At 41.2% G+C, this 13,547-nt stretch overlaps 1 protein-coding gene and 1 long non-coding RNA gene across 2 annotated transcripts in view; one reads left to right on the plus strand and one right to left on the minus strand.

Moving 5' to 3' along the window:
- The first annotated feature begins 1,411 nt into the window (after nucleotides 1-1,411).
- Nucleotides 1,412-2,766, plus strand: LOC117540724. The gene is made up of 3 exons (XR_004568206.1): nucleotides 1,412-1,527; nucleotides 1,664-1,925; nucleotides 2,324-2,766. It is a non-coding gene; the product is annotated as an uncharacterized LOC117540724 (long non-coding RNA).
- A 2,398-nt stretch (nucleotides 2,767-5,164) lies between these two features.
- mafba (v-maf avian musculoaponeurotic fibrosarcoma oncogene homolog Ba) overlaps nucleotides 5,165-13,547 on the minus strand; it is a 38,459-nt gene continuing 30,076 nt past the window's right edge. The window contains exon 2 of the mRNA XM_034207531.1: nucleotides 5,165-9,012. Coding sequence (XP_034063422.1) covers nucleotides 7,265-8,317 — 1,053 coding nt within the window. The 5' untranslated portion in view covers nucleotides 8,318-9,012 and the 3' untranslated portion in view covers nucleotides 5,165-7,264. The remainder of the gene's footprint in view (nucleotides 9,013-13,547) is intronic.

A 13,547-nucleotide genomic window follows, 5' to 3' on the forward strand; every position in this document is an offset into this window, starting at 1 on the left:
GAGAGCAAATGCAAGAATGGGGTGAGCATTTGTGTGGAATTAGCAGAGAGGAAATAAATATATACTTTCTGTGCATGTAAGAACACTGATTTTATTTGAAGGCAACTTTTATTGTTTTGTCAGTAAAACTTGGGTTCAAACTCTTTATTTGGTTTTTCAATCCAGAGTTTCATCCTCTGATTAATTTCCCAAAGAACAAACAAATATAAGCAAACATACAATTGTCTTGTGAGATATCTGTGATCTTGAGAAGGAAAATAAAAGACACATCCTCTAACAGGAATAGATGTGCTTTTACAGTTAGGTTTCCCTTTTTTATTTTTTATTAAATATCAGTCTACAGTTTATACGAATTACACCCACCAATTGTAATTTATCAAGGCAGTCTAGAAAGCAGTTTTTGTTTTTTTTAACGCAGACTTGGCATGCCTTTTTGATAGTAGCTCTATGTTCCCTCCCTCCACCTGTTTTTCAGGAAGTAGCCTCTGAGAGGAAATGTGTTGAAATGCCACAACCGGCTCCGAGCTGGGAGTCAGAGGTCACTACAGCTAATGCTTCTTATGTCCAGACACCTCCTAGGAAGAGAGAGTACAGCGAGAGAGAGGGAGGTGGCAGCGTGTTTGCAGTCATACCACTCCCTGAGCGGTGATTGTAAAGATGAGTGACCTGTCTCCCCCATCTCTCCTCTCCCCCCTCTTCTTCCTCTCTCCCCCTGCACTTTATTTATTAATGGATCCATTCAATTATTTACTTCACATCTTAGGGCGACAACAGGCCAGAGCACATTACACAGGGTGGAGATGATACAGCAGACAGCACTGCTCAGGTACTTGGTGGAGTTAATTGGCTGGTGGGATATACATCCAGCATGTAGTGGTGAATAGAACATGTATCTTTATAGTTAAGTATTAACCAAAAGCATTTGATTTGGAATTTCTAAATTTTATCTAATTTAATTTTAAAAAACTCATTAATTTGATTAATCATTTAGTCTATTAAATGTCTGGAATGTTGTTGACTGAGCAGCCACAACTGTAGAGATATTATATGTTGATGATATGAAACACAAAACTTTACCAAACTCCTTTTTTTGTTGTGCCAAACAACAATGTTAGCTAATGTTTCTCTAAATTACTAGAATGATTGTACAACTAGAATCTACAAACAAGGCGTCTACATACTTAACATAAAATGCACTGTAATATATTGAAATTCCAAAATGTATATAAAATAGTTATAATTAGATTCCCCTCTGCTCTAGTAGAATGCTACTAACACATTAATGCATCAGAAATGATAATCCAATAATATAATTGTTGCTACTTACTAAAAAAAGTTGTTTGCATTGTGTGTACTTTTACTATACTTAAATAATACTTAATAATACATCATATGTTTCCTTAGGTGAATTTGCCTGCAATATAAGTGGCTGTACTGAATTGCTGCTTTAACTTATTTGGATTTTCAGTGACAGCCGGCAGTGCTTAAACAGCAGCAGGCGCCTTTGACATGTCCTGATGAAATACGGTCTGTATACCTTTAAAAGTGTGCGGGGTGGGGGGACATTATAACGTCCTGTTTGCAGTAGAGGTTGATGGTTCAAACGTATCATTGACCGCTCGGTGTCTGCTCTTATCTTATCCCCCTGCCCTTATCCCTGCAGTGGCCAGACATGGATCAATCCCACCCGGAATTGGGTTTCACATCCCGGAAGCAGAGATGTACACATGGGTCACTTTCATCGACTCTCTGCGGCCATGGCCATAGGTATCCATCATACAGACCATTGACTGGTTGTGACCATGAAGGTACAGATTCATCACGGAGAGAGGCTGCGGTGGACGAGGTCAGCGGAAAGCAGCGACTGCTTCTCGTCTGCAACCATGTGGAAATGGAGCCTTTTGAGATATTTTCAAAATGATGACGTAATTACAGTATAACATGCAGTTAGAAGAAAAAGTTACTGATGAGCATTTATGTGGACATTTATATTTTATGATATGGACAAATTTCCCAACTCAAAATGAAGTATGCAAAACAAAATATTAAATAACACATTTTAATCAAAGTACATGTCAGTGTGTCTTTTTGTTTATATGCATGCGTATCTTTGTGAACAGAAGCATTTTAATGGCCACTGACTGATAGAAAATAGATTTGTGTCCGCCTGTTTAACTTTGCCAATCTGTGTTTTAGTCTAAGAATGATGTGATTGTTAGTTTGTAATTTTTTAAGATTGTGCGTCTGTTGGTGTATTTGTGTGTGTGTAACAGGCTGAGGATAAATAACGCAGTGATGTCGTCTTGATCTGAACTCCACACAGGGCTGGGCTTGGCTGAGGATTGAAGGAGAGAAGATGAAGGGAAGGATGATGGAGAGCTGGATGAGGGAGAGACGAGGAAAAGAAGATGGTGAAGATTGATTTTCATTGACTTGGTTCCAGCGCACTGACAACTGTGAGATTCCAATAACCAGCCTGAAACACGTGCATACACACTGCAGAGATATGGTGAATAGTTGGGAAATATTAGCAAATGTTTTCAACTGCGAAGGAGTCTAATAACACTTGAGAATAGAAAATAAAACCCAGACAGACACTTGAGACTAATTAGAAAAATATTTATTTCATCCCCTATTCTCATTGTGTTAGCATCACTAAGTGAACACTAACATCCACTACACACACTCCAAAAAACCCTCCCAGTGTGTGTGTGTGTGTGTGTGTGTGTGTGTGTGTGTGTGTGTGTGTGTGTGTGTGTGTGTGTGTGTGTGTGTGTGTGTGTGTGTGTGTGTGTGTGTGTGTGTGTGTGACTGTGAACAATATAACTAATTGGAGTTTTATCTAAATGTAATTATATCAACACTATAACGCAGTAGGACTTTGAGCCGTATAGAAGCTGTTTGTTCATTTAAAATAACCATGAATAGAGGAAATGCAGTGGTATACGTACAAATCACCTTACACTCTTTAACAAATGATGCAAGATGCAATAGAGTGTTTCATAGTGTTTCAGGTCTGGATGTATAGAGCATGCAAGAAATGTTCACACACTTCAGAGGCTTTACAATACCTGCAGCAGGGCAGAGACTGATGCTCAGAGAGTTTACAAGCCGCTGACCTGCTGTAGCTAAGTGTATCTTGAAATCAACGTTGGGTCCAGAGCTGCCGTGCCGGGGCTCTTCTCATCACTGCTGCTGATGTGAGGAGCTGGAGGAGGAGGCTGGCAGAGCCGGCTGAATGCAGATAGGATCTCTGTGGGGGGGCGTGAATGTGCGATCGGAGACTAAAATCATTACAGCACGCCTGGTCACTGTGTCCTTGGCTCTTCCGCTGAGCTGATGCTGATGCTTTCCTCTATTTCCCGCTCTGCCTCTTTTTCCCCTACTTTTTGTGTCTCTCTCTTTTTCTCCCACTTACAATGTATCCAGCATTACACATCATGAGCTTTAAATAACGATTTCTCACAAATGTTTTATATACTTCCTGTAGGTAAAAATCCGTCCAAAAGTTGTTCTTCCTGCAACGTTTAATTTTGCACCTCTAATTCATGAAAGTCAGCAATGACGGAATGTGTGTTAATGTGGTCAATATGTATTGATGTATTAATCAGTTTGTCAATAAAAACAAATTAGGTTTCAAATGTTTTAAGTGGTATATGAATCTATTTCTTTGAGAGTGTAATCCTGATGGAGGCTTAAATTGAATTTGGACAGCTTTCTTTTTTACATTTGATAGAAATTATGGTTTGGTTATTTGTTCTTTTCTCTGGTATTTGCTTTCAGGCACTCACTTTTTGCTCTGGGACTCCAGCTGAGTGTCGACATGTTTGTTTAGTTCAGAATTATTGGAAGACAATAAGACACTGTACATAGTAGCCTACACAAAGCCCTGTTTCCTCTCCTGTGTGTTTGACTCGCTCCTCACACTGCTGATAATATGTAGAAGGTCAAAAGAATCCCCTACAGCAAATACAAAAAAGTAGGCCTAGTTTTTGTTATTTGGGGGTTATTATCATAACTGTAAATATAGTCCTTGTTCTCCTGGTTCACCCCAGCTGCACTCATGCCCCCAGGCTGCAGTGGCTGTCCAGAGAGAGAAAGAGGGAGAGAGAAAGAGAGGGAGGTAAACTTGACTTGCCTTCCTTGGGTCTCATTGGTTGATTCTCTGCTTAGCGGTTTTGTCCTTGAGAATGTGCAGACACGGGGCAGATAATGTTCTGACACCAGTAACTCTAGACCGGGACCAGATCAACACTTACTCCCTCCTGCTTCTTCTACTTCTCTGCTTCTAATGTCATACTATACCGGATATGCAGATTGAAGAACGCCAGTGTTTGTTATGTTTTGTGTTTTAATCACGAAGAAAATCTAATAGAAATGCATGGACTTATTAGAACTTATATGTGTGGCATATCTGCATGCAAGCATAATTAAAACAGGATACAGACTCCTGCAAACGTGTTGACACGTGGCAATCATAAATTCATTAACGTTAACCATAAACATATCTCTCCGCAGGCGCGCTCGAGGGGATTATTTTGAAGCTGAGGTCTGGCTCCGCGCATCACGAGACAGGGTTGGACTTTGTGAATTTAGACAAATTGTGAAACAACCAGTCAGATTGAACCTTTTAGTTAATTCAAAGCCATGCACGACTAACCCCCCAAATTATTGCACCACTTAATGTAAATCGGAGGTTTTCATCTCTTCTCCGGTATGTTGCAAGGTCAAATATCTCCTTTTACCGTGCGCTCTTGTAACGGCGGGGTTTCTGCAGAAGTCAGCATGCCAGCAGAGGCCAGCAGCATGTATAGGAATCTCCCTGCAGCGCCACATAAACGGCCAGACCCGGTGATCTAATCACAGGAGACCAGTGGGCTGTGGTCCAAAAATGTCCACATCATCCTCTAATCTGAAAATAAAGTAAAGGCTAAGGACAGGATATAGAGGTCAGTGAAAATAAGTTCTTAAAAGATAAAACAATGTTCCTGTCGCTCTGGCTTTAATTTAGTATTTTTTGCAGAAAGTGAGTGTTGCTCTGGCGCTACTTTCACTGCAGTGTGTGCTTTCTGATAACTTGTAAAATGCTGTTAATGCGACTCTAATCTTGTAATCATATCGCAAATCTTTTCAATAGCAGTAGAAAAAAAAGTCTGAGAGGTAATTATTGCCATTTCAATGACTTTAATAAGCAAAATAGGAAACAATTTCTTCCAAAAACAACCGAAAATAACACAAAACAGAAACCAGCCTGAATGGAACAGTTCAAATGTAAGTGTTTAACTATTATTTATACAAACAGGATTGAAAATTGATCCCCATCATCGCAAAGTACATGGAATAGGTGAAAACAAAACAACAACCCGCTGCTGCAGTTTCAATTCGATTTCAACACAGTTGAATCAGTAACAAACCAAAGATTGTTAAATGCATGACTTTTCAACAATAGTTTCAAATGCAAGCACCATGCTTATTCGATATGATCTGACAGTTTGTTAATTTAAATCATTAAAATAAAAACTTTAACTATGCATCTGGCCAGCAGAACCAGAATCATCAAATAATAATAAAACAGACATAAAACATTACATAACATAGACATTGTTTTCATTTTGAGAATTTGCACAACCTGAATCCCCTTTTTAACTGACCGGCAGGAAAAAAATCAGGAAAACATAGAACATTAATAGTTAAACTTTGTTTAAAAAAATGCTCGCGCTATCTAAATATTAACTCTACAAAAAACCCCTGACAAGTTGTTTTTACTTAATATTTTTACAAATATAAATCATCAATATTAGGCCGAGTGATAAAATGCTACAGGTGGCCGCCAATCGGAATGAGAGGTTTTGTTTGGGTTTGATGTGGTTCGTTAAAGAGTTAATATGAAAGGCAGAACAGCACTTTTCTGAATTAGTGGCACAACAACCACGATGAATTACAATGAGAGAGCATCAACCCACTTTGTATGTGCTAAACAGTATGTAGAAAACTTGTAACCTCGCCTTTATGCGCCTATTCTGTGCAATCTGGGTCCAATAATATTGTGACCACACGTTTGTCTCCCCAGCCTCGCAGAACATGTTTCCAAATATTACTTTTAAACTTTGCACGTAGGCCTGAGTTGAATAAAACACGATATAATATCATAGTATGTCTTCCTGGAGGGAGGTCCGCACAAACTTCAAAATGAAAACTGGCAAATCATCATCTAAAAGTGCACTTGACACACAGATGTTGTTGTATTTAAATGCCACATAAGGAAATGCACTCCTCTCAATCAATACCCCAAATTATGAAAAACAAAATCATAAAAAATAAATGAAATAAAAACACAAAGAAAGAAAGAAGTTCAAACCAGCCTCCTCAATCTTGTTGTGCAGTTTTTGCGGTTGCATAATATTTACAAGCCCAAAGAAACCCACACCATATGATACTGCACCGGCAGTCCTGCTGTTCTGTCCCCGCTGCATTTCTCTAAACCCCCCACACTATGGAGAAGCGCAGATCAAAAACATGCTCTTAATATACACGAGAAGATGAAAGTACAAAATAGAAATTATTACCGTACATGTCCAGCATGCAGGATTAATATTTAATGCAGATTTTTTGTTTCAATATATATTCGAATATAACCAAGCAGGCAATAAATCAATGAGATGTTGCATAAAATGTCACCTCGTGACGGGCTAGTAGACAGAAGTTAAATTTGCATAAAGTGGAGTCTTGCTTTTGGAGATTTTCTCAGATTACGGGCCCACTTGTCGAATGTGAGTCTCGTGTGTGTTGCAGGCTGCGAGGCCAGGCCTGCTTGTTGTTTCATAACAATGTCATCATTTTTGGAGAACAAAATTAGGAGACAACGGCCTCGACGCCATCCCACACTATTTACAGATTATTTCAAAGCTGTAGCCTCAAAGGAGGGAAAGAAATGTTCATCAGCCGATCCTCTTCTTTGAAGAAGAAAAAAAGTCTCTTCACTACAAGCAACTAATCTACAAAGATGCTGCGACTGATCAGACACTCTACGTTGCTCTTTGTATCTCAGTTGTGGATGGAGAGATGATTATATATGAGAATACTATTCGATGGATTATTCTTCTAATATGAATATAATTGTTACTGTTATTAGTATAATCATAAACAGTATGGGAGGTGTGGACTATGTTTCGTTTGTTCAGCCAGTCAGTCTTTTGTGGAGAAAGGAAAGTTGGGGAGGGGAAAGTTTGTTGTGAGGGGGTTCACAAGAAAAGGCTATGACAACTCACATGAAAAACTCTGGAGATGACGGGTTGTCACTGGTGGAGCCAGCCTTGCGAAACCCGTTATTGGCCCCTGACCCCGAGAGTTTCTCGCACTTGAGCTTGTAGGCGTCCCTCTCCCTCGCCAGCCGGCCGATCTCTGCCTTCAGCTGCTCCACCTGGTCGATCAGCTGGGTCTTCTCGATTTCCAGCACGTGCTTCTGCTGCACCCGCTTGTACCTGCAGGACTGAGCGTAGCCCCGGTTCTTCAGGGTCCTCCGCTTCTGCTTCAGGCGGATAACCTCGTCCTTGGTGAAGCCCCGTAGGTGTCTGTTGAGCTCCCTCACCGACATGGACACCAGCTGATCGTCGGAGAAGCGGTCCTCCACGTTGAGCCCGGAGCCGTGATGCCCCCCAGACTGGCTGAGGTGGCCGTGCGAATGGTGGTGATGGTGGTGGCGGTGGTGATGGAGCGACTGGAGGGAGTCTGGGGACTCCGGGGACGGGCTGTCGGGGTCCTGGCTGTGGTGAAGGTGATGCTGGCTGTGTGGGTGGCTGTGTCCGCCCGGGTGCCCGGACAGTTCATCGGTGTGGTGCGGGATGCCCCCCGGGCCATACTGGTGATGTTGCTGCTGGCCGTGGTGACTGTGGTGGTGATGCGGGCCCCTGTAACCCTCGAAGCCGCCTTGCTGCTGCAGCTGCTGTTGGACATGCGGAGGCGGAGGGTGACCGATCAGGGCCTCCACCGCGTCCTCCGGGGTCAGGCTGAGGGTCTGTGGGTCTATCTGCTGTTGGTACCCGCTGTTCGGCATCCAGTACAGCTCCTCTAGGTGGCTCTTCTGCTCTGTGGGGCTGAAGCTGGGCGAGGAGGGCACTGAGCTGCAGGGTGTACTGATGGGGGTGGACGACACCGAGCCTTGCGGTTGGAGACGGGTACACTGGCGAACCCCGTTGCGATCCAGCCCGGCCAGACCTTCCTTCTTCACGTCAAACTTCATCAGGTCAAAATCGTTTACATATTCCAGAGCCAGAGGGCTGCTGGGTAGCTCCGGGCCCATGCTCATCTCTGTACTCATGCTGCGACTCTTTTGCAGATTTGCAAAGGAACTTGCGAGCGTGACCAAAACAGATTTTTTTCAGCGCCTCTTCTTTCCTTTCTTGTTTCATGCAATAGTTCGTCTGGGTCCTCCACCGCTGTGCACAGACTTGCTGTAGCATGAAAAACCGTGCGATCGGTGGAAAAAAGGGAAAATGAAAAAAAAAGTAGTGGAGGAAAACTTTCACAGTAATGCTCTGCACACGGTTTGCGTCATATAGCCTACTTCTGTTGGGATAATCTGGCAGAGAGACCAGACGAGAGGTAGAAAGCAATGCGTCTCAGGGCAAAAGTAATACCTCAGTCCCTTCAGTAGAAGTGTAATAAAACTAGAAAAAAGATAAATAATAATAATAAAGGAAATACCACTGTTCGCTGATACGGGCACCAGTCCTCGTAGCGACTTCTTGGTTGTTAGTCCTTTTTTTCGCCAGGAAAAAATAATAGGAGCAAATAGGCAGAGTAAATAGGGCGTCTGATTTTCGCTGAGAAGCAGCTTTTCCAGCTCTGCACCGCAGAGATTTCAAGGCTCGCCTCTCACTTGCTCCCACTCAGTGGTATCCAGCAGACTGCGCTTGGAGGCAGCCTGCGCTTTATCCTTATAGCGCACCGTGACGTCGTGCTGAAAGGCTGGATCTGTAGCGCGCAGCTCTCCAATGGGAGCAGGACTCTGCGCTGAAATAGAGGAAGAGGAGGAGGAGGAAAAGAGGGGAGATGAGGGCGCACAATACAGTCTTGACAACTGCAGACAGTCAGCTGACCGACTTCCCTAAAAGCAGAAGGTGGGAGGAGAGGGAGAGAGAAATGCCTTCACTTCATGGACACGACTCCGGTGTAACGCACCTCTCCCTGTCTTATCTTGTGACAGTTTCAGATCTCAGTGAGAGCTATGTAAAAGAGGCTAAACTGCTGTTTGATATGAACATTATCTAATAGCACATACATGTTACGAAACTCGCTTAGAAAACATACGCTTTAAACTTAAAACCTTGACAGTTTGTATAACAATTGGTAATATGGAAAATCCTGGCATTCTGGTGATAACAATTCTACCAGTTGTTTGCAAACACATATTGACTTCTATCATTTTCCAGAAGAACATGTTTCTTAAAGAAACAAAAGACGATGCACATAATTCCCTTGATTTTGACAGAATGTTATTTTCAATGAAACAGCTCGAAACAGCAGAAAAACAGAAAAAGTGCCTTCTTTTACTTATTACAACGTATTTTTGTACAAGTGTACTTGTAATTTCACAAATGATCACACCATAAGTTAGACTTTGCTAGAAGATGCCAGAAGATAAGGTTGAGGTGCAGGTCACCAATTGTAACAGTTTTGAAAAGTTAAAATCTTGACCTTTCTTAACAACAAGGACACACACACGTTGTGTCTCTTAAAGTTGCAATCACAAACACATTGTCTTTCAGTCAGATTTTGAAGCTTAGACTTTATTAAAGCTCTAAATAAAACATCAACATAGCACTTTACAATTGTTGGCATTTGATATGTCAATATTGACTGTATTGTGTGTACCTTCCTGTTCTAAACTTCATAGATGTTTTAAATAATCCAGGCTACGATGGGACCACAGCACTCTGTGTATTCGTGTAACCCTGTGTTACAATCATTTTGGGTTAAGTGTATTTTTTTCTAGTGAAAGCAAAGTTGACTTTGTTCAGAGCCTGTTATTACTCCCGGATTCCCACATCAGGCTCCTCTTGGCTCGGACACTTTATTTTACACCGTGCAGCATCACAACAGGGGATCAGCAGAAAACAGGCTCAAGGCTGCCCCTGCGTGGGCAACACATGAACCGATGCTGCTGCTGACAAATATTTATTTTATTCTGCTCCTATTTCTTCTCTGCATTAATTGCTCATTTTAAAGGTCAGACCCGGCAATTATGACTGACAACATTTAATTTATGTCATTTGAGTTTCATAAACACGTATTGTCCCTTTGTTATTAATCTTGTTGACAGTCTAACAAGTAGTTAAGCCGAAATAGGAACATATGCTCAAGGATGTGCGCGTTATTATAGATTTGATTTGTATTTTAATAGCCGGACAAAAAAAGTAGTGTGAGCAATTGTCTCGCTTCCTTGCAAAAAGAAACTGCTTGTAAATGAATCAATTTGAAGGATCGATTGGATTATCATTTCGTTTCCACCTCATATCCACGGTTGAGTACAGCCGCGACCAGAGCGTATTGATCAGGCTGGATGTAAGAGGAGGCTGCCAAAGATGAGATCCGATAATGAAGGGCTTATTTGTTTGGTTTAAATCCTTAATCAGTTGGAGTTGTGCATCAGTAATGAACTCCGAATACAGTCATAAATCACATTCCTATGCTCGCTAATTTATCATAAAAGTATTTAATTTAAAGGATATTTTTGCTTTGAAAAGAGTTCGACTTAAAACATATTATACACAGCTATGAATTAAGAGATGGGTTCAAAATAAATGAAATCATAAAATTACATTCTTTAGTAATGTTAAAGACAATATTAACATTTACCTGAAGCATAAATGAGAGACTTGAAAAACGAATGATTACTTACCAAAATGTCATCGTTAATTATTATTAATGATAGTATCGTTATTGTTGTTGTTATTATTGCCATTATTACATTTAGTTTACATTATGTTTTAAGATTTTGGATTAATCTTAAAATATACAAAATGAGTAATTATCTTTAAAGTTAACAAAAGTGGACTTTACTGCAACCCTGAATATTTTGTTTTCCTCTTTTGATTTTTATCAAGAGAGGATTCATACTGAACCTTTCTAACATCTTATTATACCTATTTAGACAGTCACTACTTCTTATTTTTCAGCCTCAAATCGCCTGGATATCACCACATAGCCTACTGCTGCACTTAAATACAAATTGAATCCAATTTAACTGCACAATCAAAAGCGTGCAGGTAGCATTCAAGTGAGTCATCCTCTTTTTAATTCCCTTTAACTGCAGGCGAGCTTCTCAATTCTCAGCTCCAACTTCAGAAGTGCCCTGAGCGAGTCGTGCCGTGCCGAGTCTAGCTGCTCTAAAACCCCTTCCTGGCGAGGCCGACCCCACGGCAGCCCCATTAGGTCGTAATGCGCTCTAATATAGCCCGAGTCCACCGCCTAATAGATCCAGTCAGGCCTGCCGGCGGCTCTCCCCCTTCGGTGCTAACGGGCTGTAATGGAGAGACGAGATGTAAAAAAGCGTCCATGTCAGCAGCATATTGGTGGTTAATGATCTATTAAGTGATCCGTGTGCTTATGGACAGCGAAAAAAGTGTTGATGCTTGCTTATTCGCCCCTAATGAGAGTCCCATCCTACGGATTTTAGGAATGAATAACAGAAATTAAATCACCTTTATAATGATACTTTAACAGTTGACGCATGGAGGCTGCAGTGGCTGCAGAGCTTCCCACAGCTCACATCTCACACCTGCAACAGGCCCGCTGCATTCACAGGAGGCCCATGGTGCTGTCTATAGGAAGAGACATGATGCCCATCACTAATATGGATCTGTATTTTTCTCCAGGACCGATCTGTGCATGTGAAAGCCTGGATGCATTGCCAAGATCGCTTGGATCTGTGGGTGCTCAAACTTCGTCTGTATAGAAGGATGCAGGGACAATGAGGAATACTTTTTTACAGTCAGAAGCAGACTCTGTGTCTAACTCTGAGGTAAACAGTTGTTTTTATTTGCTCTTTTGACCGCTTGGCGTGCGTAATGATTAACTCTGTCTCTAATGGTCCCCCCGACCATTCCTGGAAATGTTATCGGAGAGTATCCGATTTGGAAGGCCCCTGACAGGGAGAGTGAGGGGTGGAGATGGAGAGACGGTGCTTTCGGAAGTGTTGCTTTGATGAGCTTTGACGCAGGAGGGGAGAAAGAGAAGCGCAGAGCTCGTGCAGCCACAGCTTCAACGCCAAACGTTTTACCCGTAACCGCTTTCATTATGCAGCAACGACAGACTTTAAAATGTATTTTAGGTTTTAATTTGGAGAAGTTATAAATGTAAATGTAAACGTTCAGTTGTTCCTCTATATGCGATTTACAGCTTCCTTATGATCAATGTTATTTTGTTAACAAAAACCACCGAAATCTGTCGAAAAATGTCACGATGCCAATTCACAATTATTTAAAATGGCAGTTGAGTGTATATGTTCACTTACGAACTCAAATGTTTGACCTACAACTTATTAAAAACATATTTGTAATACTTTAACTGTATTATTCAGTTTCACACCCTGAATCCAGTGTAAACAGGTGGCTCCATTAATTAACTTAGTACTTTGTGTTTTTGCATGAGATAATGATACCAGTGGTTATGCGCAAACACAATCCTTCACGTGATTTATATTGCATCACTAATTTAATGTCTTCCATTTACAGTTACTCTGGCATTCTTGTTTACTTCAGACCAATCGATTATCTCTGTGAAAACATGTATTATTAAGACGTGTCGTCTGTGTAAACAGGCAGAGGCCAGCCACTGCAGAAAGCTCACATCCCCATCAGCGATAATTGACTGAGGAGTCTTTCAGGAAAACAAGAGGTGAGATAAGTGCAAAAACTGGCAATCTCATTAATATGAAAAAGTATCGATTTAACAGTGAACATCAATTGTTTATCTGTCTGCAAAATCACTCTGCAAGCTGTCTGCCTCGGTCTTCTTTTGAAAAACATAATTCTTCACCGGTGTTATCAGAGGAGACACACACTCACTATTTACTCGGTGAGAAGGTAGTTGTGTTTGCAGGGGAAATTAGATCTTATTCCTTGTGACAGGGCGCCTCTGGTGGCGCATTTACTCATTGCTAATAGTTTGATGTCTATCATCGATGACATACAGTCTTTTTTTACACTTTCTCCATTTAGACTGTTCCAACTTCAGAACTCAGTCTTTTTTTAAATGACAGAGAGGATATACAAATGTGATGTTGAGGCCAAGGCATAATTGTAGGCCTTTTCTGAGATTAGATGTCTCTGATTGACATGTTGTAAATATAACAACAAATAAATGTCAGTACGCACTGTACTGGCTTAAACCCAAAAGAAAAAACAATAAATCTGCCTTTTGCTGTGGTCATTTCATTAATGTAAATTGCAATGCTATGTACAATAGTTTGGCTTCCTTCCAGCTGGCTCTTTGCTGAGGTTTATGTATAACATTGGGTCTAATCATAAACTGGGGCTGTGTAACCA

This window comes from Gymnodraco acuticeps, unplaced genomic scaffold (genome assembly GCF_902827175.1).
Source record: "Gymnodraco acuticeps unplaced genomic scaffold, fGymAcu1.1, whole genome shotgun sequence".
Classification (NCBI taxonomy): Eukaryota; Metazoa; Chordata; class Actinopteri; order Perciformes; family Bathydraconidae; genus Gymnodraco; species Gymnodraco acuticeps.